Source organism: Zosterops lateralis (genome assembly GCF_965231275.1).
Source record: "Zosterops lateralis genome assembly, chromosome: 5".
NCBI classification, from domain to species: Eukaryota; Metazoa; Chordata; class Aves; order Passeriformes; family Zosteropidae; genus Zosterops; species Zosterops lateralis.
Window position 1 is genome coordinate 22749061 of NC_139766.1, and position 27498 is coordinate 22776558.

The following is a 27498-nucleotide window of genomic DNA, read 5'->3' on the forward strand; positions in this document are numbered from 1 at the left end:
TCGTGAGCTGGCACATTCAGCCCAAGTTTATATTGATCTACAATCCCACCCGACTGGGTGAGTAGATACTTCTGGTCCTTAACCTATAAAGGAAGCTTCATTACCCACAAGTTCTCACAGAATGCCTCATACAAGCCTGTGTATTCGTGTTCTGTACAAAAGGAAGTGGTGGGGTTTTCCTTGCATTTTTTTAGAACATAACTGGACAAAGATAAAATGGTTAAACTGGTGTTATTTTACATAATGTTTGCAGGATGTGGAAAGCACAGCTTGATTTTCCTCCTCAGTCTGAGGAAGTTAATGTGGTGGTAAATGTTTTAGCTAATAGGCTACTGTAAAGAAAATCTAACCTGTGAAGGAAAAAAAGAACAGAGATCTCCTCTTTCAGAAAATAGAAAATTATTAGAAAGTCTGGTGTTCATAGCTTTCACATGAATACTGGGACTCTAGTCCCTGGAACGCATAAAAGTTTTTAATTTTTAGGGACTGGAACATAAAACCCTCATTGTGGTTCTTCTTTTTTTTTTTTTTTTTTTTTTTTTTTTTTTTTTTTTTTTTTTCTTTTTTTTCCCTACTTAAGTAACAGTTTCATCCGGAAGCAGAGAAGGAATGCTGTCCAATGTAGCCTGAAAGGTGATGATTAGGTAACTTTCATTGCAGGTAGGCTGAACACTCTGAGGCTGATTTCTTTCCCAGTATCAAAGAGGAGAAAGAAGAAAGTATTTCTAATTGTGATGCTCTAGTATTGATTTCTGTTGTTGTTCAAGGATTTTCCAAGAAGCAAGAAACAGTCTTGTAGGAACCTTATCTGTTTCATTACATTTTTTGAAAGGCAACAGTGAAGCAATAAAAAAAGTCTTCCTAAGATCATCGGTTGGTAATTTGGGAATGCACGAGCCTCAGCTGAAGTGTCAGAGCTGTCTGGGTGGGAATTGCAGTTACTTTCTGCTAGACCATGCTTAGCAGAGTCATATAATGCTCAGTCAAGCTGAAAATTAGCAAAAGGGCATACTTGACTAAGACACTGCTGTTGGGTGATAACTGGAGCAAGAGCATTGTCCTTTGCTGTGATGGTTTAAAAACTAAGGCACTGATTGCAAGGAGATGGCATTCCTCTTTCTGAGGACAGTAAACATGTCTCTGAAAAGCAAGAGGCACTTGTACTTATTCCCATGTCTGAAGTGGAAACAGCAAACCATGACCTGGGCACAGAGTGGGAACAAGCTCTCTGGGTGAACTGCTACTCACATACCTCAGTTCACTCACCAGCGATGCGATGGAAATACACCTATAATGCCAAAGGTCGTGGAGACACAGTGCTCTTTGTACCTGTGTGTGTAGATAAAAAATCTACACCATGTGCATCTATGTGTGTAGATACAAAATCTACACTTTGTAATCAGGGGATGTGCTTGGATACCAAAATCTGACTTCTTTTTCATAATCTGGGGCAACATTTCGCTTGCATTCCACAGCTTGACTCTTTCCCTCACAGCAACAGAGCAGATTCCTTTAGAAAGTTCTGATTCTACAAATGTGTACAGGCTTAAAAGTAAGTCAATCAGTGGTCTTACTGCCAAGAAGACTTGAAATTAATTAAGTGCAAAAGTGGTCTGCACAATGGTGATGTAGAGTGCCTTTATCATCTCCACTTGCAGAGAGGCATAATTGAGTCACCGGATCCATTCATGCCTTATCCTTTCTGGCAACTGGAAGGCCACCTAATACCTACTCTTACAATGATTTTATGAATATGCAGGTGTGGTTTCTTTGAGGAAGCCGTCGAGGTGAGCTCAGGTTAGCTCTCCAAAGGCTGCCCTTCAGCCAGGGCTGGGCCCGCAGCTGAGCGGGGACTGACAGCCTCAGAGATCGCAGTCTGGGCTCCTTCCAGTTCTGTCAGCAAACTTCGCTGGCCCCTTCAGCCGACCCCGCCACCCGCCCGGGCCACCTGCCGCAAGGCGACAGCGACACGTTTTCCTCGAGAGATCCGAGGCTGTGCCAGACACGCGGGGCAGCGTCGCCGAAATGCTCTTCGAGAGGAACTTCACGGGCGAGGGGAGGAGGCTTCGGCTGCCCGCTGTGGCCACATGGGCGCCCCCCTGCCGTGCCTGCCGGGCCCCGCGCCGGGACGCGCCGCCTGTTGCTATTTTGGCCCGCGCTGGCGAGCGGCCCGGCGGGGTGGGTGTGCGGTGCGCGTTCCCCGCGGCCCGGCCCGCCGGCAGGTACGGGCGGGGTGGGGCGGGCAGCGGCAGGAGGCGGCGGGGGGCAGCCCCTGGCCCGGCCCGGTGCCCGTTACCGGCCCCGCCCGCCTCCCCGCGCGGGAGCGCCCGGCCGCTGCCGAGGGCCCTGGGCACACCCTGCCGAGGGCACTGGGCACATCCTCCGAGGGCACTGGGCACAGCCTGCCGAGGGCGCTGGGCACATCCTGCCGAGGGCGCTGGGCACATCCTCCGAGGGCGCTGGGCACACCCTGCCGAGGGCACTGGGCACACCCTGCCGAGGGCCCTGGGCTCACCCTGCCGAGGGCACTGGGCACACCCTGCGGCGGTAAGCGGGGCCGGGCAGCCCCGGGCCTGGCAGGGGTTGGCGGTGGGGCCCGCCGTGCCCCCGCTGCGGGCCGGCCCGGGGGAGCGGCGCCGGCGGGGCCCAGCAGCGTTTTGGGAGGGTGGGAGGGAGGAAGGAGGAAGAGCAGCTCTCGGCGCAGAGGAAGTGAAGGGTTGTGGCGAGGAGTGCGGCACCCGCGCTGCCAGCGGGGGAAGCCTCCGGGCCGGGCGGGTCCTGCCGGGGCCCGGCTCCGTGCCCGCGGCGGGGCGGGCGGTGCGCGCTCCCGGGGCCCCGGCGGGGCCGCGCCGTCGCGGCTGGCGGGCTCCCGGAGAAGGCGCGGCTCTGGCCGCGGGACGGGGCGGGGCGGGGCGGGAGCAGCGGGGATGGGGCGGCGGTGCCGCTGTTCTCGGCCGGCGGGGCTGGGGAGAGCTGGCTCCTCGTCAGAATAACCAAATGACCTGCTTGAATTTAATCTGCCAGTGACCTGAGGTGCCTTCAGTTCTTGTTCTCTCTTGTCTGCCGTTTCCTCGCCCATCTGTGCGGCACCGGTGGGTCTCTCTCCTCCCGGAGCCCGCCCCGTCTCGGGGCAGCAGAGCGGCTCTTCCCCGGGCACAGGCGGACCTTTCCCACCGCGGCGCAGCGAATGGGAACTTTCCGTCTGCCCACAGCGCCGCGGAGTTCTTGTGGCCCTTTAAATTCGCCAACTAAGTCAACAGGGGAATGATCTCTTGAAGCTGCCTTCACGAGAGGTATGGAACGAATGTGGTTATTTATAGCGCAGTTCGAAAAGATTGAGGCCTTTGTGTGCTGTGTTTTATTTGGGAGAGAGGCGAACAGGGCAGATCTGCTGTGGGAACCTTTAGTAGTGCAGATGGTGGGATTTGTGTCTGCGTTAAGCCTGGAGATTGAATGGAACATCGTGGGTCGAAATTAATAAATTATACATTTTCTGAATAGCGAATATCTCTGAAATGATGCCTATGACTGTACTTTTAACACTTGTAAGGGCTAAAATAGAAATTTCTCACTGGTTGTTATATAGGAATGTTGAAAATCATAGGTAATACACAAAAGTATAAATGTTTGCAGGTGAGAAAAAAGAAGGGAAGGAAAGTGAAACACATTCAGTGGTATATGGATGACTTGACACTTTTTTTACTTTAATTTCATTAACTGCGAAGTTCAATGCAGGCATTTTGGCATTTTGCCTGTGGATATGCAATTGAATAAGAAGGAATGGTATTCACAATGACATTTACCTAGCAAGATTTCTTTTGAGGTTTTTGGGGGTTTTTTGTTTGTTTGTGGGTTTAATTTTTGTTTTTTGGGTTTTTGTGTTTGTTGGGTTTTTTTAGTGCATTACAGTCACAGAACAGCTCAATATTTTGTTCAGGTCTGTATGAGCCTGAGTCAGAAGACTTCAATCATCAGCATATTAATTTCCATGGACTTGATTAAAGAAAAAGCAACAGGTGTTAAGGGCAGGAACAGTCAGCTATTTTCTTCATTTGATAGTTGATTATAAATGTGTATGTTTGTAATCAAGAATGTACTACCATTTTGTTGCAATTTTTTTATTAATAACCTATTTTTAAAACTTATTTGAGGAGCGATATAAATGCTGGCTGTACTGGTAAATATTTTAGGTGTGTTTATTACTGGCACCAGTACCAGAGTATATGGTCAAATGTTATTCAGCACCCAGTCTGGAGTTGCTGACAGCATTTAAGCATGAAGTCTTTTAAAAGTAAGCATTTAATGAAAAAATAATGGAACTTAAAACTAATTTCTGAGGCAAATTGGTTTCTAGACTTGCACATGCTGTTGCCCACAGCAAACCATAGCTTCAGAAGGAAACAGCAGATAAGTAGCTATGAGATAAAAAGAACAAGAGGGGTGTGTCGTGCTTCCAAGTGCCCTGAAAAGCATAAAAAAACTTTCTGAACACTGTTCTCAGCAGTGACCATGTCATGACATACTTAATATATATTCTTATTTGTGTTTTTCTATATATCCTGCCAGGTGGATAGAGAAATCTGTCAGCTTGAGCAGAGACAATGTAAATTTCAGTTAGGGATCAGAAAGAGAGGGAGACAAGTGGTATTTAGTTCTGGCTAGTGTTCCAGAGTTCTGGCTGCAGGCCAGGGCTCCCCATAATCCTTAAGCAGTATGATATTTCTGCTAAAATAATCAGTGGTGAAGTGCAGTCAGTACCATTGCCTCTGGTTCCATTTGTCAACAGGGTTCAGTGTTAATGCCATGCAGAGAAAAGCTGAACAAATTTGTGCTATTTAAGACCAGCTGTTTTTCATAAGACCTTGCTGTACGGCTGCATTTTTTGCTTAATGTCTTGAAAGGGAGAAAAACTGACTTACATAAACTAAAGCTGCTGTCATATCCCGAGCCTGATGTGGAGTAACTGCACAGTTGTCTCTCAGAAGAGCTTCAGAGATCAAGGAAGATGGTATCTTTCTGTTCATCTCCCAGCTCAAACCCCTCATTTATTCATTGATGAGTGGAAGCTCTGCCTGCTTCCTTGCTTGATGCATCTTGTAAGCTTGTCAGCTCTGCTGTGAGTCCCAGCACTCCAATTGCTACCAAAGCAGGGAAAGACCTGAAGTATGGTGAAGGATTGCTTAAGTCTGCAGTTACCAATGTTCTGAACAATAGTTTAAAACTTTTGGCTGCATGTCTGTATTGAATTTAGTCCGGTTGAGAAGGAAGAAAGGACAAAAGAAGGATAATGCTTCACCACTGTCAAAGTTTCTCCTTTTTTTTTTTTCTTTTTTGGGGGGATGGAGGAGTGTTCTTTTGGTTTAGAACATTTCTCTCCTCTCTTTGTCTTTTTCTGTATTAGTCTGAGTCTATCCCAGGTCTGCCTAGTGTTCCTCCAGGGGCACAAACCCAATTTGTAGTGCCTCACTTTTCCAGGTTACTAACACAATAACCTCACAAGATTCTTCTTCCTAACCTCAAGGCTTACCCCATTTAACCAACTGGCACCTGGAGCCAATACATTGCCCTTGTGATATAGTCTTTGCTCTCCTGAGAGAATGTGAATTTTGATGAATGCTGTCTTGCATGATGCAATGCTGCTTAGGCGTGTGCCTTCACGTGGGGTCCAGAATGGCAGAAATAATAATTCATGTAGCTCTCCCTTTCATGTTGTCTTGCCATCACCCTGACTTCTCTCTGAAGGGGTCCCTTTTAACTTGGTGTCATAACACAGTGAGAATGTAACTTGATTTTGGAGAGCAAGAGTCTAATATATATATATATTTTTTTAATTAGGTTAGGGTTTTAAAAAACAATATCAGATTTTGCTAGAACAGTGTAGTGTTTCATGATAAGTCTGCTCCCCACTTGTGGCTGGGTTGATCAGAGCAAAAGAGAAGCTGAGGACAAGGGGCACACATATGTTCCCATATGTATCCCATTAATGATAGTCTGGTGTCCCCTAGTATAGAAAGCAGGGATAGATATATTCATGTGCTTTGTGTAAATATGTGTTACAGTTTGACTGTTTTTATGCTAATGGAGCAAATACAGCTGAATCAAAGCAGGCTAAACAGTAGGAACAGTAAGGATCATATTCTCTCTATATAAACTGTACCTTTCTCAGCAGCAAAGCTGTCAGCTGAGAAGTGCCACTCAAGCTCTTCTCAATTTTGAGTGCAAGGGCAACCAAGATCCTTCAAAAGCTGCTGGTGGAGAGGAGAAAAAGGAACTGTCCCAGTTATGTCTGTGAGTGCTGGGAGAACAACTGGAGACATCCAGTGTGCTAAGCAAAGCCCAGAGGAATGAACCTCAATGGCGCTTAGGGCTGCCAAAGGAACACCAAAGTTGAGGTAGAAGGAAACTAGTGGACAGCTTTATTTTTATATCTTTTTATTCCCTCTTGGATTAGAGGTGAAATGAACATTTAATAAGCCTGAGTTAATAAGACACTTGAGAGGAGGAGGAAACTAATTCTGAGCCTACTGTACTAATATATATGGTAAACTCCTATGGTTTCCTGCAGAGCCAAATTTCAAAGGGGGTGAACTGAAAGGTGGCAACCAGAGATGAGTAAAGGTGCTAAAGTTCCAAGCAGTGGAGTCAGGGCAGACATGGATGGGCTGAGAACGTGGCTGCTCTTTGGCCGTAATGTGTGCTTAATTTTATGGCCGGGAATAGGCATGTTGAGAAGAACAAAACTATTTTTAGGTCTAAATTAAAGCATGTACATAAATACTTCATGGTCTTGAAGTAAAACCTAGTCCTTGGTGTAAACTTGAAGGACATTAACACCAGCAGCATGAAATTGGCATAATTTCTAGTGGGATTTGTTTACAGTAAGTGACAGGAGGGGAAAACAAAGAAAGAATGGCTGGCAAAGGGAAAAGGAACATGCAGAACAGTAACATACAAAACGATACGGGTTAGATAAGGAGATTTTCTGATGCTGCTAAATTTGTGCTCTGAGAAACTGCACTTTCAGCCTCTCCTAACATTAGGGAAAAAATCTAGCATTTTGGCTTCTATTTAACTGGTTTGATTTAGTTGTAAATAACAAATTTACAACTATTTTATTTACAAATTTACAACTAATTTATTTAGTTGGAAATAACAAATGCAGACATTTGAGTATTTATGGTGTTGACTTTGCAAGGTGTTTACTATTTTTAAAAAGAGATGAATGCCAAGAAGCTTCACATTTATATTAAATACATTCCAGCAGTACAATGTTTGTTTAAGTAGGACAGCATATCAACCTTTGGGTTTTTATATACTGTTCAGCCCTTAGAGTTAGTATGCAAAATAATGTATTATATTGTGATATTCATTTCTCTTTGAGGCTGCATTGCCTTGTAAATCTGGGGTAAATGAGCATGATAGATGATGGTAATCAAAAAGAAACTTGAAAAGTTGATTGAAACAAGGGTGACTTTTTGTATTTTTACATGCCTTTAATTACTTTTTTTTAAGACGGGTTCACAGAAAATACAAATAAGAAATTGGCTACAAAAAGTATGTGGCTAATACATCATTGTCTGTGTGGTAGCTCAGTTCTCCTGCTTTCATCTAAGAATGAAGTTTTCTTAGGCTTTCTTATCCTGAGATTATTATCTATGCCACTAAGTGACAAGAGCACTAAAAACTAAAACCTCAATTTTTATGTAGTTTAGACTACACACCATGGTAGTTATGAATGAATCCAATCTTCCCTGCAGTTGCTGAACTATTTTTCATTGTTGAAGTTAAGAAGAAAAAATTTGTAATAGTTTATCAAAGACGAGACCATTTTGATTCTTGGCTGATGGAAAACCAGAATGGTAGCTGTGTTTAGCATTCTCTGTTGGTAAGGTGTAAAAATGCTTCCTGAAGCTGCTATCCCATTTAGAGTCACAGAATCATTGATGTTGGAAAAGATCTCCAAGATCATCATGTCCAGCATTTGACTGAACACCGTCATGTGAATTAGATCATAGCACCAAGTACCACATCCAGTTGTTCCTTGAACATTCCAGGGACAGTGACTCCTCCACATCTCTGGGCAGCCTCTTCCAATCCTTACCACTCTTTCAGTGAAGAAATTCTTCCTGATGCCCAACCTGAACCACCCCTGCCACTGCTTAATGCCATTTCATTTAGGATGTAATGCATTTATATTAATCTAAAAGATGCCTATTTTCTTGCTCATTTGTGAAATAAACAAGAAAATCTCCCAATTGTAGTATACTTAGAATGAGGTGTACAAAATCTGGATTTTCATGGCCCTTTTCCCCACACCTCCCATGTGCAGATACACAAAGGTTGTGAAAAGACTTCAAAAATTTGATCTACACATCTAGAATGCTATTTTTTATGAATTCATTGAATAGTATCTTGAAAACTTGCACTCTTGCTAAATTTGCTATTCTTGGAACTGGTAATGTTGTCAGTGTTCATTTGTCAAATGATGAAAAGGTTTCAAAAGAGTAAATGTACCTAAAAATTATTTCTGCAGTTCTCTTGTTTTTACAGTATGCCAGTTACTGCAGAAACATTTTTCCCCACTGGAACATTTATGGATTGGTTGTATTTTAAACAGCTCAAAATTAATTTCCATCTTGAAATTTTGAAAAAAAAAAAGTTTTGGGGCTTTTTTAGTCCTGAAATTTCTTTTCATTTTCAACAAGGTGAAAGACTGTTAAAAACTCAGTCTGAAAATATTATTACAAGAGAAAATGAAGGACCAAGTTTAATGGAAACTCTTGAGAAAAATAATGCTGGTTTTGATCATGTTTGTAGATGAACAAAGACAAGAAATACTGTTACCATAATAAACAGATGCCACTTATTCAATACTTGTAAACATATAATTCAAATGTTTTTTAAGGATATCTTGGTATATTTATGTTGTTTTTAATAGATGTTATAATGGGAAACTCTCGTAAGACTGATGGTGAACTACTGTCCTGGTATTTAAACACAGGCAATTACAGGCCTGTCAGCCTTGTGTCAGTCTCACACAATATAATATAACAGCTGAAACTAGGGTCAATTAAAGAGGAGCTAAAACAGGCTAGTGTAACAAATGCCAATGTATGTGTTTTCATGGACTGAATTTTGTGAAATGGAATTTATAAATAAATGCAATTATTGGATTTCATTACTAAGAGTACTAATACGTAATGACAGTAGTGGTAGTAAATGCTGGGTCTAACAGGATTACATCAGAGTTCTGTGTTACTTGGTATATTCCATTTGATATTTTAAGAAATGAAAATTATACAATGTCAGTCTGGCTAACATTTAAGTATTCCTGTCTGGCTGACCAGGGTTAAAATGTAACCATGAATTGTGATCCTCATCTGTTTCTTCCCAGAATGCTGTAAGGACTGTTGTTTGTGACTGCTATCTTACACGTTTTTCAGCTATCACTCAGCACTGTGACTACTGCTAGCATTTTTAGATGACAGTGATTTCTAGGGTGTTATTTATTGAAAAAATCTGTTTGGTTACTACCAGTAATCACTGGCCAAACTATACCTAAGGAAACAACTCCATGTTAGTAGCCAAATTAAAAGTCATCCACCTATGGACAAGAAAATTGTCAAGCTGACTTTTTTTTTCCCCCCCAAATGTAAAGGTGTCTTAGCAGTCAGTGACTTCAACTGTCATGAAGGTCAGAATAGCTCAGCTGAGTTCTTCCTGTGATAACAGGATTGAAATAGGCCAGTGTGATCCACATGTGCCTGCCCATGACACAGACACAGGCTAGAAAGAATGCTCCTTGTAATTTAGTTACTCATTAGATAGTTGAGCTAAGGTCATAAAGGAGATTTTAAATCATGACTGACTCTTTCCCAAGCAATATATTACAATTGTTGGTTGGACCTGAAGTAGTCAGGCCCAATGTAAAGAGCAGGAACTTACTTGGTGGGCCATGGTAGCTCTCTTTGATGTTAAGCTATTAATTATTTTTGTTACTGAGAGTTGTCTTTTCATAGAGTTCCAGCACCTACATAACTCTTTCTTTTCCTTTCAGAACTCTTCTTTTCCTTAATCAAAGGAGCCATCCAGCATCCAGATAATGTCATTCCATGGAACTGAAATATTGGTGAATTAGTCCAGGTTCGCTAAAGGACTGTAAAATGGAGCCAATAACTTTCAAAGTTAAAAAGTGTCAAACACCTAATGATTTCTCAGCAAGTTTCAGTCTCCAGCTTGTGGGTTCTCTCCCAGTGCATTCCCTAACCACTATGTCAATGCTGCCTTGGATTGTGGCCGAGATCCGGTTGCTCAGTGCAAAGTCTTCCAAAGAAGAACCCAGCGTCAGCCAAATCCGACTTTGTGTCTCACCAGCCAGCCTGCGGTGTGAGCCAGACACAGGGAAAACCCAGCAGTGGGATCCTTTAATTTGTTCAAGTTTGTTTGAATACAAGCCACAGCAGGTCCACAAACTGATTCACAACAGCCATGATCCGAGCTACTTTGCTTGTCTGATAAAGGATGAAGCAGCAAATCAACAAAGTATCTGCTATGTATTTAAAGCTGATGATCAGACAAAAGTAAGTAAAAAAAAAAAGAACCAAAGTAAGCATCCCTGGAGTTGCTTTTGTGTAAAGTTGTAGTTACAGTTATACAGTTAGAGACTAGATCTCATTAAAACTTACTGACTTACTTTATTTGATGTTAATTGCTCACTGAAATTTGAACTGCTCAGTATGTGAAATGATAGGTGTGTACATCTCCTACAGGATCAGTGCCTGAATTTCATCAGTTTAAAAAACACTTTAGTTGGGGATATGGGCTGAAATCTTGGCCCTCAAGTCAGTGAGAGCTTTTCTGTTGATGTCACTAGGGCTAGTATTTCACTCTGGAGTCACTGTGAACTTTATCTAATCCTGCACTCAGACCTCTCAAATTTCTGTTTTCCTGAGCTGAGACCTATGTGACTGGGAAACAGAGATACCTCCTTTCTCAGAAAGAGGAGAGGGTAGTGTGGAACCTCCATCTGTATCATATCTCTAACAACAGGACCCTGTGGAAACCTTTTCCTAGCTCTGTAATTCCTAAAGCCTGGCAGGCAGGTTTAGAGAGTGGGAGAAAGGCACAGTCTCTGCACTTCTGTGACATGCAGGCTTGCTGCTGCGTGGTGTGAGACAAGAATTGGGTATGCATGTCTGCCAGTGGGTGAGATTTGGCTTAGTCTGCATTTCCTAACCAGTTGTGTCTTTACTGAAAAAGTGGAAGCATTAAAATTGTCTGTCTCTTCTGTTTGAGAGTAATGTGAGACACTGACTCTCATGAATGACTAAAATGAGTAGGATTTAAAACAAAGTTATTGTGAACTACTAGGAACAAAATGGTGACATATCCTTCACCTCTTGAATGTTGACCCTAGTCTCCATAATGTTGGAAAACAGCATGATCATTTGACTCATAAGAGGTGTCCTGCTGAAGAGCCCTGGAGGTATTATGTGGATATACACCATGTATGGGATTTATGCCAACCTGCCCAATAGAAAAACATTGTACAGTTCCAAATCCATGGTCTCAAGCTTACAGCTCAAAACATATGGAAACAGCTTTAGTTAAATCCTCCCAGATAAAGCAGCAGTTCCAGTAAATTAAATGGCAAATATGTTGTAAATCATAAGCATTCAAGTGAGAAATCCTGTCAAGTTAAATATAGAATACCAAGTTTATATATGTAAGAGCAGAAATAAGGAATAGATATTTCAAAACTTGGAATTGGATAGCAGCGGGTGAATGCATTTTTAAATTTGCTTATGCATTTACTTGTGCTTGTGGTTTTCCAGGATTATGGTGAGAACACAGCACGGATCACCTACAGTACATTTTCTTAGGCATTTTCTTTTGCAACAAAAGATTCAAGTACTTTTTCTTCATGTTTGATCAAATTCCTGGATGTGTTTGAAATGATCAAGAACAAATTAAGTTTCTAGTAAAATTTGCAGCTGTGTCTACATGTTTTTGGAGACAACACCCAAAATTTTTGGATACCTGTATTAACTGCTTAGCTCTAGATCCACACAGATATCTATCCTTTCAAAAGCTGCCTTCTTGTTGTTCTCTTAACTTGCCTTGCATGCAAGAGTTGTTTCTCTTGACTTCTTTGCAGTCTAGGAAGACATCTAATCAGCATTTGTGGACCTATGTTCTAGCAAAAGGGTAATGGAAAATACCAGGTGTTCCTGCCATCCAAAGTAAAGCCCTGCCTCTTTTACTGAAATTTTGTGCAATTTCCACATTTTAAGTAAGTTATTTGTGCTTTGTAGGGTGTTGTTACTTTGCCCTGAATATGGCCATATAATGCTAATTGCTCTTTGTGTATTTATTGGGAGGAGTGATGTTACCTGTTTTGCAGATGCCCAACTTGAAAGGATAGGGAGCGCATGTATGCCTTTGTTACAAACTGAAGGAGCTGTTTGTAAAAAGCCAGTGAGTTGGGATGAAGAATTTAGAATTGGTTCTGCAGTTTATTTCAAAAGAAATAAATTTTAGAAACTGGACTTTTACAGCCTGTGCAATTCAGCAGATTCCTTTGTTGACACTCTTGTTTGTGAGGACTCTTTTTCCTATTTGCTTGAGGCCTGTAAAAGAATCACAGCAGTCCAGATATGTTTAATCACAGAATGTAAATGTTCATAGCAATCTTTAGCCAACAATCTTGGACATCCAGACTTTTGTGATAATTACTAATTACAATAATACTGTAAACTGCAAAAGCTACAATTCTTTTGCACATATAAATCTGTAGTGGGGTTATATTTAACAAGGAGTTCTTGGATTGAGTCGGGTCTGACTGAGGATTTGAAGTAGAAGGTATTTTGTGGCTTTGCAAATAAGTTCTGTGTATATCCTCACGTTAAGATAAGTAGAATAAAAGGAGGCAGAAGTATGTCTGTGGGAGAAGTACAGTAGGGGGATTGGGATGTTAAAATGAAGGCAGTTGAGTAGAAGACTAAACAGTTTAAAGGCTTTAAGAGGAGGACAAAAAACTTGAAAGTCGTGCAGACGGAGGCATACCACTGGAGGTGGTAGAAAGTACAGAAACCCAGTCAGGCTTTTAGCATCAGCATTGCAGATAGACTGCAGTCCATTAACTGTAGTTTTGCTCCTTTATAAATATAAATTGAGGAAGAACATACAATTGATTAATGAGGGGTTATTTTACTGTTTAATTTATCAATTAATTTAATTTTTTAGAGTTTTGTTAATGTTGCTTGGTAATATTTAGCTCAGTTCTAGTTGATAGAGGTGCCTACATTGTGATGTTTTTCCTGCATATGAATACAAGGCTCTTGGGTTCCTTGTTACTGTGTTTCCAACATATCCACCTTAGAGAAGAAATTAGTAGACAAGTTACACTAAGCAATGACAGGATTCTTTGCAAGGAATTCTTTGTTATGCTGCTCTTTAGCAGTGAAAGAAAAGTGCCCCATTGTGGTCTTTGTCTTCCCTCTGTAGGATCTTCTATAATTGTTTCCATTGTACCATCATGGCAATGTGTGGCTCACTTTCCCTGCTGGATAGCAGTAAGTAGGGAAGGATGAGATGCCATTACTTGGATAAAAACATGTGAATATGGAGATCATTCCACTTTACTTTGTGCTTAAAGGATGTGTTTACTCTGCCTAGAGAGAGCTTCTCTTATGGATTAGTGTTCTTTCCAAACAGACTTGTCAGACATGGGATCTGGAGTGTTCCTTTCCTCATGTATAATCTCAGTAAGTTTCCACTAGTTACAGATAGTGGAGTTTCTTATCCTTACACCCTCATTCTGCAGAGGTTCTGATGTGGCCTCATGATTAATTTCTGCCTGAGGGTGGGGCTGAAGCATTAATGCATATTCTTTGTAGGTGCTCAGGAATGGAGCTGAATTCAATTATATTGCCTGCAGAGAGCTTATGAAGGCTACTTATAGGTCAGGTGAGTAATGGTGGGAGAAGATGGGAAAAAATTAAATCTCCACTAGATCTGTTTGCTGAATAATCCTTTCAGAATAAGGATTGTGCCTTGCTGCACACCTTGGTGAAGGTACTTGGCTACCGTAGGAGTGCAATGGAAATGAAACCATACTTACTCTACCCTCTGCATCTCCCCAGTGGCCTCTGGTCTGACATTTGCTTATGTACTACAGAAGTGAGATGCTATTGATATCACTGTTGTTGATGAAAACTACATACTTTAAAAATTATTGGCATTTTAGTCCTACATTTGAGATCTGCTAGTTCTGAACTGTTTGGAACTGCAGGTGAGGTGTGCTGTTTCCTTCCTGACTCATTCTGCCCACTGTATGATGCCGTGCTTTAGCACATCATTCACTCCAAGAAATGAAAGAGATGAATAACATGAGGTTAATGACATACTGTGGCAGGGTATCCCGCTCCAGCAGATGCAAAGTAGCCAAAACATTATGGAGGATGAGTATTTCTAGTCTTATTTTCAGCTTGGAAAAGTAATTCCAGATGTCATTATGTTGATCCTTCTTTAGTGTATTGAATGATTTGTTTTACTTAGGTATGTTTAATCTTACTTGATGGATGTCTGAGCTGGCAAATGGAACACAGGTCACTAGTTTATCTGACTCGTATCCTGAGCTAGTTTAGATTTAAGGCAAGTTAAGGTTGTGCTGTCCTTTATTATACTTTCATATTTATTGTAAGTGAAGACTAACAGTTCTAAATTTAATCGTTTCACAGAGATCTGAGTCAGAGGACATTCAGTATCTCAGCCTTATCCTGTGCACCATTCAGAGCAGACTCACGTTTTCCCAAGCCTGTCTTCTGTCACCTACAGCGCTATAAAGAATTTTTTGTTGCCTTTGACAACCCCTGCTAGATTCAATTCCACGTGGACTTTGGCTTTCCTAATCATGTCTCTGTCTTGGGTTGGCAAGTTCTTATTGAGGCTCTCTGGAAACTGGCTGGATTGACCATGCCCTGCTGTGTTTTTCCTACAGCAGATCTTTTGAGTGGTTGAAGTCCTTCATCGTGAGGCTACTCTGAGCTGGCTGTAGAATGCATCATCCACCTGTTCCTTCTGATCACAGGGTAATATAAATTTCTGTATGCAGATTAGAATGTGGCAAACAGCACTGTCATTTTTAATTTTTTTTTTCTGAAGCAGATGCTCAGAATGCTTGAAAGTTTCCCCTTCTTTATTCCATGATGTGAACTAGAGGTTTAGAGAATTTGAGGGAAAGCCTAGAAACTTGAGCCTGATGTCTTGCCAGGAAAATATTTATGTGACATTGCCAATGCAGAACTGAAGTATGAAGAAAGGTAAAAAGTTCAGTTCAGATTTTTAAAGGGTTACATTTTGTAGTGGTGTTTTTGTTTGTTTTGGTTAGGTTTTTTTGGTCCCCAAGACTCTGGACACAAGTTGTCATAACAGCCTGTAATATATGCTTGTGTTTACCAGAGCAGTTAATGCTGTGATGGCAAAACACTGGGTAGAACTTTTCTGCTTAATAGAAATATATTGCCTGTGATTTAAACAGGATCACAGCTGCACAAGACATGAACAAGTCTGTGTGGTGCTTCTGAATCTTCTCTCTGTAGTGTCATCAATCAGGGACAGCTTTTGGCCCGGGCAGCTGCAGGAGTGTTGCCATGAGAGTTGCAGTGTCTGGTGGTTGCAGCAGACTGGGACACCGGCTGGGAACCTGAGCCTGCTGACTGACTTCACCTGTGCCAAATCTGCCCCAAGGCAAAGACAGATAGGACCCATCTCCTTACACTAAGGCACTTCTTGAACTGTAGCACTTGGCCTGTTGTTTGAGCTTTTTGCTTACAGCTGTGATGTCTTCTGTTGTCAGAGGTCTTCAGGTTTTTTGTCCACCCATTACTTTAACAGTTACTATGCTTTTAAACAACCTTCACCTACTTTCATGAGTTAAAATAGCTTATGCACTTAAGTAGATCACGCTGTCTCACCTGGAATGCAGCACTCTGTTACATGTTGTTTATGATCTGATTATGTGCTGAAGAAGCTGGTTTCAGATAATCAACACTTAGCTCTCTGTGAGGCTGCACAGAGCTGAACTTCGCATTATTCAGCTATAAAAGGAATGGCAGGGGCCCAGTGAACTCCTAGGCAGTTGTTGTAAGCTTGGCTTCATGACTGTCGATTCTTGCACAACTTGTTTTTACTTTAGATGCTAAAGTATAGCCTTACTAAGTATCTCATTTTTAATAGCACCATTTCCCTCTTTTAGAAGAATTCAGGGAAGAGAATTTAAAGATAGAGGTGATCTTTTTCTCCTCCGTTTTACTGCCTGATGAATCTAGGGTGATTAAAACATGGTTCTTCCTTTGCAAAAAACATAAAACACTGAAACAAAATTAAGTAACTGGACTAATGTCAGTGCAAATGAGAACTTAATTTCACAGTTTTCTGCCTCCTTTTGCACGTTTAGGGTTTTTATTAGATCTATGTAATTGCAGACTGCTAGCACTGCTTTTTGATTTAAGATGTCTGTATCCCAAATACTAACCAAAGAAAATATAAAATACAGAAGGGAAAAAATACAGCAGAACAAATGAAAAATCAAATACATATTTCTGCTGTGCACATATACAGTCCAGTTTATAAAGTAGGTCAAAGTTTAGCTGTGTAAATCCTAACAGAATATCCTGTATGATGCAAACAACCAGCTGTGCTTTCAGTACTCTCACAATTAATCAAGCTTTACAGGCTTCTTGAGCATGAGTGTGACGACACCAGTTCTATCCTGGGATCTGTTCAAACAATTTATGTACGTGAGCTTGTCTGTCAGGGAACTTTAGTGGCCAGTGACCCTGTCCCTAGCAGCATCATTCCAAGCCTTTATGGGGATCTTGTGAAATCCTAGAGATGTTGTGACATGCTGCATCAGCTAAGTGCTTGTGTATTTGCTCTCATTTTATAAAAAATATTGCGGGATTTCCCTAGACTTTGTGTGATTGTCACCTGGGGGAAGTAATTTGTGTAACACCAGTCCTGCTGTTCGACTTAGTCAGAGACAATGTCTGATCAAGGAAGATGAAATTAATCACAAGATTTGTAAAAAGAGTTGCTTGTTCCCACTCTTATGGCAGCAGCAACATAAAAATTATATACTCTTATGATTTTTTATCTTAGTGTAATAGTTAACTGACATTTTTCATGTATTTTCAACTTAAATAATACTGAAAGTAGCTGCATGTTGTGATTTTACATGCAGTCTATTTTAAGGTCAGAGTTCATACCAAGGCTGTTTATTGTTCAAGGCTATTAACTGTTCCTTCACTGTTGGAGATTGTAGCAGAAATACAAACAGTAGAACTGAGGCAAAAATAAAATTAGTGATTTCTTCTGATCTGATTACTAACCAGTCTTTTTCTCTTTACTTGTGGCCATGTCTTCAGTCAGGCTCTCTACAATGTCCAGCACAGGTAACTGGAGCCATGAATATTTAAGCATTCTCCAGAGCTGTAGCAGTTTTCTTTAAAAGCTCCTGTTCACCCAGAGAAGAGCTTCCTTACATGTCTCCAAAGAGAAGCTAACTCTTAACATCTTAACCAAGTTTGAGTCAGCTTTCCCTGGCCTTGTATTCCCTTGTTTGCTGATTTGCACATTCCCACCTTTCCCCCTGTTCGTTATACTGTGGTATCACTCAGTGAGGTGCCTCAGAATAATTTGAATATTCCAAAGGAAAAGTGATAAAGTTTCAATGAAATCAGCATCCCAACATGATGACAGAACAGTTTAATGTGCACCTTTGTGAGAGTCAGAGCATTACCACCTGGAGCAGAGAGAAGGCTTGGCCTCAGATCTCCAGTTCATCCAGTCTTAAACTGTTGTGAGGTTTTAGTTCAAGTGTGATCTGTGATGGTTCACTGAGGAGATTTTATAGCTGTCTTTTGTCAAAAGAGGCAATTCTGTTATTCTTTTCTCTTCTGATCCATTCCTTGATGGTGTTTTCTTTGGTGTTTTCCCTTGTGCTGGCACTTAGGTTTGTCTAGCTTTGTGTTGAGCTGCTTTATGGGCTAAGGTTAAAGAAACTAATTCCATTCTGCTCCAAAACCAATGTAGTGCACTTTGCTAGATCACCATAGGTGTTTTTTGTCAAATTTCAAGTTGACATAAATCTGGAAACTAAAGTGAACATAAAATAATTTGGGACAAGTTTTTCCTGGTCCTTTCATAAGCAGGTGGGGGAAATAGAGTGCCACACTAGGAGTGTGGCAAAGGGATTGGGCTATCCAAAGGAGCAGGAAACCTGTTGTTCTTTCTTTGTAGGATGACATAGATCTTAAATGTAGGACTATGAGGATGGAGGTGCACAGGGACACTTGCAGGCTTCCTTGGCCTCTGTACACAGAGCCACCTTTGGAGCATGGTGCTCATAACACCAAGATTGTGGATTCAATCCCCATGTGGGCCATTCACAGAAAAGTTGACTTGGTGATCCTTGTGAGTCCCTCCCAAGTTGGAATATTCTGTGAAAGTGCCACTGACATTGAAATCTGTTCTGCTAGTAAAGTGTGAGAAGAAATCACTGCATACCTGCCCAGTGCGTCAAAGTAGCCTTGCTCTAAAAAGACAAACATCACAGAGTGGGTGGTCTTCAACTGGGAGAATGTCTATCCACAATTACCAGCACTAATGGTATTAAAGTCCTCAGCTTCACAACTTGTAACAATAGCAAAGTATGTAGCAACAAAGTTATCCAGCTCACCTTACTGTGGTGTAATAATGTCTGATTTCTGCAAAAGTGTTGGATGCAAGACACAAAGGAAGTGAATCAGTCTCTTCATTGCCTTTTAGCCTCATCAGTCCTACAGCTTCAAAAAAACATGCAGCAAGCAGACAGTGCTGAGCAAATAAAAACCCAAACCAAACTGGAGGACTTGTGCCCATGGAAAAGTTCTGAGTGAGAAATAGGAGTGTGGAAATATAAGTTGTGTATACAGAATTAAGAGTTCAGAAAATATTGTTTGATTTATAGCAATATTGCGTATAAACTGCATGCACAGTACTACACAAAGAAAAACTTAATGATGAAGGAGTTCCAGTGTATTTTCTGAGTTACCCACTGCTGAGGCTTGTTGAAGTCGATTTAAGACTAGAAGTTTGGAAGTTTGAATGCTACCTTATTGATCTCTGAATTCAAGGCAGAAAGTCTAATCTAGACTCAATAAATGGTTTTTATTTTTTGTTTAATTACTTAACACTCTTAAGTAATGCAAAGTATGCACAGTTATGAAGTTTTTAAATTAATTTTATGGATACTCAGTGCAATGATAGTTGTATGCAATTTAAAGCCAGAAAGTTAATATTAGAGAGGAGAGAAAAAACTGCTTTGATAATAAGTTTTTATTTAAAAAGTCAGTCTTACCTAAGAGTGTTAGTTTTTTTGTGGCAGACAGTACAATAGCATATTGATGTCAGTGTGATTTATTTAGCAAAAGTGAGAAGATAGTTTTTGTCAAATGCATGAATAAACAAAGGCTGTATCTGTCATGTAGGTTAGTACAGTGTCTACAGACAAACTCAAGAGTAGTTGTCACTCATATCTGATTGATATCTGTTATCTTTCCTCAAGACTACTAAAACCAAAACCTCCTATTTTCTGTGCTTTGCAAGTTTCATTAGGAAGCTTGGGCTTTAGCTCAGTTGGAGCTACTTAAACATGGACATTCGTGTTCAGGAGTTGTTTTTTCTTCTTTTCAGATTTTAAAATGGCTCTAAAAGACAAATGCAAGCCATCCACCTTAAAATATGAAGATGCCAATTCATAAATTATGATACTGAGTAAATCACCTTCCTGAAATAGCTCCTTATGTTTCCATGCAGTTGGCTTTTCATTTAGAGTTTTGCCTTTCCTGGGCTGACATTTATGCTGTGCCCCCTAGGTCATCAGATTGGGGCTCTTTGGCTGTAGTGAAGCAGAAAACCAAAGCAGAGAAGGCATATATAACCACTGTATTTACTTTAGCAGTGCAATCTCCCATCCTGTTATATGTCAAAGTGAATAATGGTAGAAAATCATTGTCGTAAAATCAGTGCTTTCCCTTGCCTGGTGCAGACACAGTTGTTCTGTATTTCTGTTTTTTTTACCCTCTCTGTGGACGTCAAGTTATGGGAAGGGCTGTGGGAAATATTTTCCTAAAGAATGATTTGTGTGACTGGACAAATACAGGCTTAAATGGATATGTGTGTTTGCCCTAAAGGTTGATCATCGAGGATCTGATACAAGGATTGAGTGGATAATGCCAGTTTATACTTGGTTTGTCCTTTGTATGAAACTGCTGGTTGATGTGGACTTCTCCTTTCTTTCCCACCCTCCCCCCACTTTTCCCAGAGTGACAGTAATTGAGATCTATTGCTAGTCATAAAAACAGCTTTACTGATGGTGATTCCTCTTGCATTGGATTAAGTTTGGTCCTTGCAACCTTCTTGTTTCAGCCTGTAAAAGAACCCCACAAGACTAGCTTCACAAAGGCAGAATGTGCTTCAAAATGTGCTTGTATTTTTAGTAATCATGGTGTGGTTTGTTGTGTTGCTTTGTTGCTTTTATGCTATACTTCTACTTATAATGTAAAGAACTTGCACAGGAAGAGGGAATTAAAGCTAAATTTTGTAACTCCTCATTTGAGATTTTTGGAGGTCATGTTCAGCACAAAGGTGTAAAGTAGAGCTTGCAATGAATATCTGGTGGTGTATTTGCATCTAAATCTGTGGCTAACTGAAATGGAGGTGTATTTTTGAGACCCAGAAAGCAAATCATACATAAATCTTATTTCTGAGTCTTTGAGGCTGAAAATCTGTATATGCTTTAACTTCAGGCTAGTTCCATTGAAGACAACAGACATACTTGCAGCAGAATGTTGACTTTAAACATGCCTGTAGATACTTGCTTGGTTAGCACCTATAATACGTAATATATTATTCTGCTTGGTTTTATCCTTAGATTTTTTTCAATTACAGTTATGTTGTTCATGTAGGGAAAAAAAGGTTTCCAATACCTGTAATTAATTAATTTAGAAAGATTTTTAATGAAAAAAGTACTTTTAAAAACAGACAAGAAAAATTAGAATTCAAATACAAGAATATATTCAGGATGATTAATATGGTTGATTAAACACCACTATTACAAAAATTAGGTTTATTTTCTGATTTAAAATTTCAAATAGAAGTATGCCATATGTCTGTGAAACAATAATTTACTAAAGTCTTAAGAAGAGCAATGCCCTGTTCACCACTTTTAATTCTCTGTGGACTATGAAAACCGTGTTCTAACGTGCATCTTCAATACAGACAGTGTTCGTATCTTCAGAGGTCTCTGAAGCTGAATTCAGAGGCATTTCTAGTTGTGTTATCCTGTTAGGATTGCCTTTGTTGGACCAGGTGTCCAGGAGCAATGAGGCACTTCAGTTTTCCCGATTTAAGTGCATATTTCAAAGCGACACAATAGTGGGTAATGACACACTGGAACGAGGCACTCTGATTCCCGAATCAGGACTGGGATTTAGGAGAGCAAGCAGTTGCTCCTGCGGAGCTCTGCAGTATCTCTGCTGCTGTGGAGCACTGCACAGCATTCCCGACAGCAGCATTCCTAGCCAGGCCTTAGGAAGCTTTGCTAATTGCAGGAAGAGAACTTCATTGCTCTTAAAAGGGATTACTCCCCAGAGTGCATAACTCCTTTTGTGCCTCCAATCCCTTCACAAGTTCGCAGATTCATCAGGGTTTAAGATAAGGTGTTTAAGTGCCACTTAGTGGCTGTCCGGAGCAAATGTAAGATACTGCGATTGCTGTGACAGTTTTCCCCTCTTCTGCTTTCCACCAGCAGGAGAATTGCTCACATTACCGTAGAGGTACCGAAGGCTTAACATAAAACTGATTGAAATCAGTTGAAAGATGGTGGTGGGTTTTCAGTAAGGAAGTTTCAGTACTGTAATTTCCATTTTACTTTTTTTCCCAAATTGTCCTACTGAAGTTCTGTTTGGGTTCTCCTAGTGGGTTTTTTGTTTTTCATCGAGGTGTTTTTTCAGTATTTTTGCAATGCCTCTAAAAGTGTTGGAATGAGTTTGTATTTTACTATGTAAAGTCTGTGGAACAGAAATACTGCTGTTTCTGGAGTTTATTCTTGTGTGTTAAATTTCACAAAACAAGACGTGCTTAACATTGGTCAGTGTTTGAAATAAGCCACTGTTCCGGGGTGTTTCAGCTCCCTTCATCTATATCTGATAGATATGAAGATATTAGCTCTCAGTCATGTTAGGAGCTTGCTATATTAAGTTTTTATGTGTGTAAGGACAAAAGTTTATCTTCTAGAAACTTGCAGGACTTCTGGATATTCTTTACATTTATGTTACTAACTCTGTACTGAACCAGATACATCCTTAAGACACATAAGAATATAATAGCAACCTGATTTGTGATTTAAGTGGGGGCAATTCTCAAATGAATAGCTTTTACATCTCAGAGTGCCTGCATTGCTTGTATGCAGCCTTCCTCTTTACTGGGAGGAGCTTTTCAGTGGGCTTTCTGCAAGGAGTTCTTGTACTGCAGAATGCATGCTTCAGGCTTTTCTTTAGAATGGAATTGTCTTTTTTTTCCTTCTCTTTCATTTTTTGTGTTTAATAGACAATCCATATGCATACTAGATTTGGAAGAGTCAGAAAAGTTCTCAGGAACCTCAAACAAACAAAACACAGATTTCTGATTACATTTCTTGTTAAAGTTACAGAACAGAAACTGTCAAGGTCCCAGGATAAACCCCTTTGCACATGTTGGGACAAAGTACCTCCAACAAGCCATATAAAACCTAGATACATGACAAATTTTCCTTAGCGTGATAACCCTCAGTGACCTGACTTTAAGTACACATGTTTGCACAGGCATGTCAGCCTGTTCTGGAAGTCTTGATGCCAGCTCGAAACATCAGCTGAATTAGACTTCTGGGTTTTTGTCTTAATGGAGTTGTGACTAAAATCAAAGCACTTGCATGGGCATGACATTGTGGATCTACAATGAGAGAAAGTAATACTTGATTCTTATAAAGTTCTTGTTGTTTCACTGTATATTACAGCTTTTTGCATGCTAAGAGAAAAAGCTGGGAAGATTGATTAAAACTGGCCATTACATTCTACTCATAAATTATAATCGAAAGCAATGGGGCACTTGGGAATTTAATATACCCTGGACGAAATGTCCTGTTTAAATCTTTATCAAGGATCTGGACAAGGGGATCAAGGGCACCCTCAGTAAATTCACAGATGACACCAAATTGAACAGGAATGTTGGTCTGCTGGAGGGCAGGAAGGCTTGCAGAGGCTGGATAAATAGACCAAGGCCAGTTGCAAGAGGTTCAACATGACAAAGTTCTGGATCCTACACTTGGGTCACAACAACCCCAGGCACTGCTACAGGCTGGGGCAGAGTGGCTGGAATGTGGCCACAGCCAGCTGAGCATGAGCCAAGGTGTGCCCAGATGGACAAGAAGGCCAGTGGCATCCTGGCCTGTGTCAGAAATAGTGGGGCCAGCAGGAGCAGGGCTCAGCACTGGTGAGGCCACACCTCGATTCCTGTGTCCAGTTCTGGGCCCCTCACAACAGGAAAGACATTGAGGGGCTGGGCCAGAGAAAAGCAGTGGAGGTGGGGAAAGGTCTGGAGCACAAGGCTTGTGAGGAGCAGCTGAGGGAGCTGGGAGTGTTCAGTCTGGAGAAGGCTCAGGGGAGACCAGATCACTCTTTGCAATGATCTGAAATAGGTTTTGGTGAGGTGGGGACTGGCCACTTTTTTCCAGGTAATAAGGATGAGAGGATGAGAGGAAGTGGCTTCAATTGCACCAAGGAAGATGGATATTAAATTGGATATTAGGAAAAAAATCCTCAGTGATAGGGTTGTCAGGTATTGGATCGGGCTGCTCAAGGAAGTGGTAAAATCACCATCCCTGGAAACATTCAAAAAATGTCTGCATGTGATACTTGAGGACATGGTTTAGTGGTGAATATGGCAGTGCTAAGTCAGTGGTTGCACTTGATGATCTTACAGGTCTTTTCCAACCTATATTGACTCTGTTTCTAAAAGACCTACTCAGATGACTTCTGAGGTTCACTTATCCATTTGAGTCTTTGCACCTGTGAACACATTCAAATACCTGAGTTAAGACTTGCAAATTATTCAAATACATGAGCTCAGACTTGCAGTGGTATCTGTGAATATACTTCAGTGAAGGATTCAGCTGTCTAGCCCATCTACCCAGCTTTGTGCAGGTTTCTCCTGGAATGGCAGTTCCCTGTTGGTGCTAAGAATACCCAGAAAGGAGGAAATGGCAGAACTGACCCATGATTAGTTATGTATTTCAGTAGTGTACTGCATGTCAACTAATAATTTAGACTTTATTCCTGAAAATATGTACACATTTCCAAATTTCACCAGCTCCCTGAGTCTTACATGAAATGATGCAGCTGTCTCCCCTTCTTGGTGACAAGATGGTTAACAGAACCTGTGGGGAGGGGCTGTGTGGATCCATGTTTTTTTGGATGGCTGACTCAGCACACCGAGGCTCCCATTGTTGTGGCAGAGGAGCGGAAGCGCAGTCAGCACATGTGGGTGAAATGTGCAGCGGTGACTTACAGTAGTATATCCTGGGCCCTTTGAAGCCATGCAGCTTTATCAAAACCACAAAAGAGCCATAAGGACAAATCCTGCTGCTGCTGTCTGTTTTAAAAGCCTCTCTATTGTGTGTCGTAGTTCACAAATGTTTTCCAGTGTGTTTTTTAGGGGTTAAAACAGATTTGTCTTAAAGTATCTAAATGTGGAATGTTGTTTGTAATGAAACCTGGAACTGTAAATTTCTAAATGGAAAACCAATTGAAAGTGATTTTTCAGATTGGTAAAGACTGTTTGAATCTTGGTTTGAAAGATGGTTTATTGCCATTTTGTGGCTTTCACTGTAATTGAAAGACAGTGTGACTTAACCAAAAATACAAAAGCAAGAGTCCACATCACTGATAAAGATACACACAATGGGTTAATAAGCCTGCAGAAGAGGGTAGGAAGGGGAGAGATTAGAAACAGTAAGTTAAAAATATGTGCAGGGGAACATTGCTAGTAAAGTTTTCTGCTTTCAAGACAGCTGGGAAGGAATATAATCAACAGCACAACACAGCATAATAAAAATCACACATAATTTAATAAAAAGGCAGATTTATATGCTCCATACAAAATTACTGTACATGCAAATTATTATGTTATTAGGTTCCAGTGGTATTCTCAATTTCACATTACACTGGAAATGTCTAGGGAAGGACTGTGCTGCAGCTTGTAATCAAATGGAAGGCTGGTGATGAGAAGTGATATAGAGCAAGGGTTGGGCAGGCAGCTGAGTGCACTTCTTAATCAACTGCAAGGGGCTGCAATAGTTCTCACTTGCCTGCTGCAGTTCTCCCACCAGGGTTTTTCCAAGAGTACCTGAGCAGGGAGGCTTATGATATGAGGGCAACCTTACAGACATTAACAATTCTTCAGCTTGATTCTGGAAAAGAACAGGACAATATGGTATTTGTTTCCTCTTTTTTTGTTATTTATGCTTAACATGCATAAGAATATAGTAACACCTTGGTCTGTGATTTTAGTGGGCACAATTCTCAAATAAATAGCTTTTACACTCAGCTGCTCATCGTATGTGAACTGCAATATAGCTCCATTGACTGTAGGTAAGTTCTGGACCCTACACCTACTGAGAGATAAACTCGAACTGATAATTCTTATTGTTAAGCAATTCCCAGGAAAACCAAGAATATTTTGGTTTGGGGGTAGAATAGTTAACACTTAAGAGTTTTATTTTAACTGTTGGCGTTTTTTCATTTTACTGAAATGGGGGTTGCTTTAGACTATGTGACATACAATATATGCCCATTAGAATCTGTGTACTGTCTATGGGGATTGTGGCTAGATTAAGTAACAAGAAATCAATGCTGTTAGAAACAGATTTATTTAGTTATTATGTAAATTGGGGAGAACTGAGAAGGCTGGCTACTTTTCATGGCTCTCTATACCATAGAACTCAATATATTCCCCTCGTCTCCTACTGTTGCAATGAAGTATACAAAATAATATGCCTAGGACAGTGGGATTATTTTTGTATCTATAATTAATTATGTGAACAAAGAGCTAGGCTATAACTCTGTAAAATGATGCATTCATGAATTGCTTATTTTATATTACTCATTACTAGAGTGTTCTAGTAAGCTACAGTAAATAACTAATTAACATTGTCCCATATAATGGAAATAGGCATTCATAGTATATATGTTTCCCATAGCATATGGGGAATTGATAAAATTATAATTATGTTTTGATTTTAACCAGTCAAATGAGAGGTGTCATGTTCTGTTCATACGTTTTCTTCAATACTTTCTAGACTTTTTTTTACTCTATAACTTACCTATTATTGGAAGTAGAAGTGCTTAGTAGTTTGGGGGATTTTTTCCACTGTGAGGTAATGCTTCTTTACAAAGGAAATGAGACCTATCTTCAAATTAATTATCTTTTTTCCCATCTGACTTAATCATATAAGCTTCAAGATCAACAAGCATTTTAAGTATAACTTTTAACTAATTGCTAACTAATTGCATTTTGAAAATGTTTATGTTTTTAAACTTTAAGGGGTTGTTTGTTTGTTTTCTTCCTGAGATCTGTGAGTGCTTGTCACAAGGAAGCAGCAGGAAGCTGATGGAAAAGGGTGTAAAGTCCTTTCAGGGCCATGTATCTAGTGCCAGGGGACATTAATGGCAATTTGATTTTCACATGTTTTGCATCCCAGTGCCAGGAGATTTTTAAAATAAGCAGTCGCACATAATTAGTATTTTACAGTTTATCTAGTTGTGTCAGGGTATGTGTGCATCTGCTGCTCTCTCCCCTGAGCCACCTCAGCATTCTGGAGAGCTTAGCTAAGTTATCCCTCAACTTGGTGACACTGAGAAGACCAAAAGCCACTGCCTTACAAGGTGGAAAAATAGGAGGTTTCCAGCTGTTTCAGCTACAGTCAAGACTTAACTGATGATCTCAATGGCTTGACCTGTGTTTGTCATTGCACACTGGGAGCATCCTCATTTATTTTGTGCTCTGTAATTTGCTTCTGCAGTTTCCTGGTTTGCTCTGCCTGTTTTCTGCTCTTCCTGCTCATTTCACAGCTTCCAGAAAATGCTCACTATTAAACAGGAAAAAAACATGGAAGCTCTGATGTCTCTTTGTGGCAATTCCCTGCTGTGCTCTGAGTTTCCCCTGTTGCTCATTTTCCACATCATCCTTGTGGGTTTTTTGCATCCAACTATTCAGATCAAAGTGACCTCACAAGAGATCTTCATAAGTCTTGCTTGGACTTATCTGTAGATTCAGGCTGTGTTTTTTCACTCATTTATAGAGTTCTGATCATTGATTACAATTAGATCACTCAGCAGTGTGCATTTCATCTTGGTCAAA

At 40.6% G+C, this 27498-nt stretch overlaps 1 protein-coding gene across 9 annotated transcripts in view; it reads left to right on the plus strand.

Moving 5' to 3' along the window:
- Positions 1-2474: 2474 nt before the first annotated feature.
- TBC1D1 (TBC1 domain family member 1) overlaps positions 2475-27498 on the plus strand; it is a 99253-nt gene continuing 74229 nt past the window's right edge. Inside the window, exons 1-3 of one of the 9 annotated variants that reach the window (XM_083861032.1) lie at positions 2475-2547; positions 3025-3293; positions 10058-10580. In XM_083861032.1, the coding sequence (XP_083717158.1) occupies positions 10164-10580 (417 nt within the window). In that variant the 5' untranslated portion in view covers positions 2475-2547; positions 3025-3293; positions 10058-10163. Of the gene's footprint in view, positions 2548-2889; positions 3294-10057; positions 10581-13898; positions 13969-15001; positions 15093-27498 lie in introns of those variants that run through there. The other 8 variants (XM_083861035.1, XM_083861041.1, XM_083861042.1 and 5 more) reach the window with 8 other exon arrangements.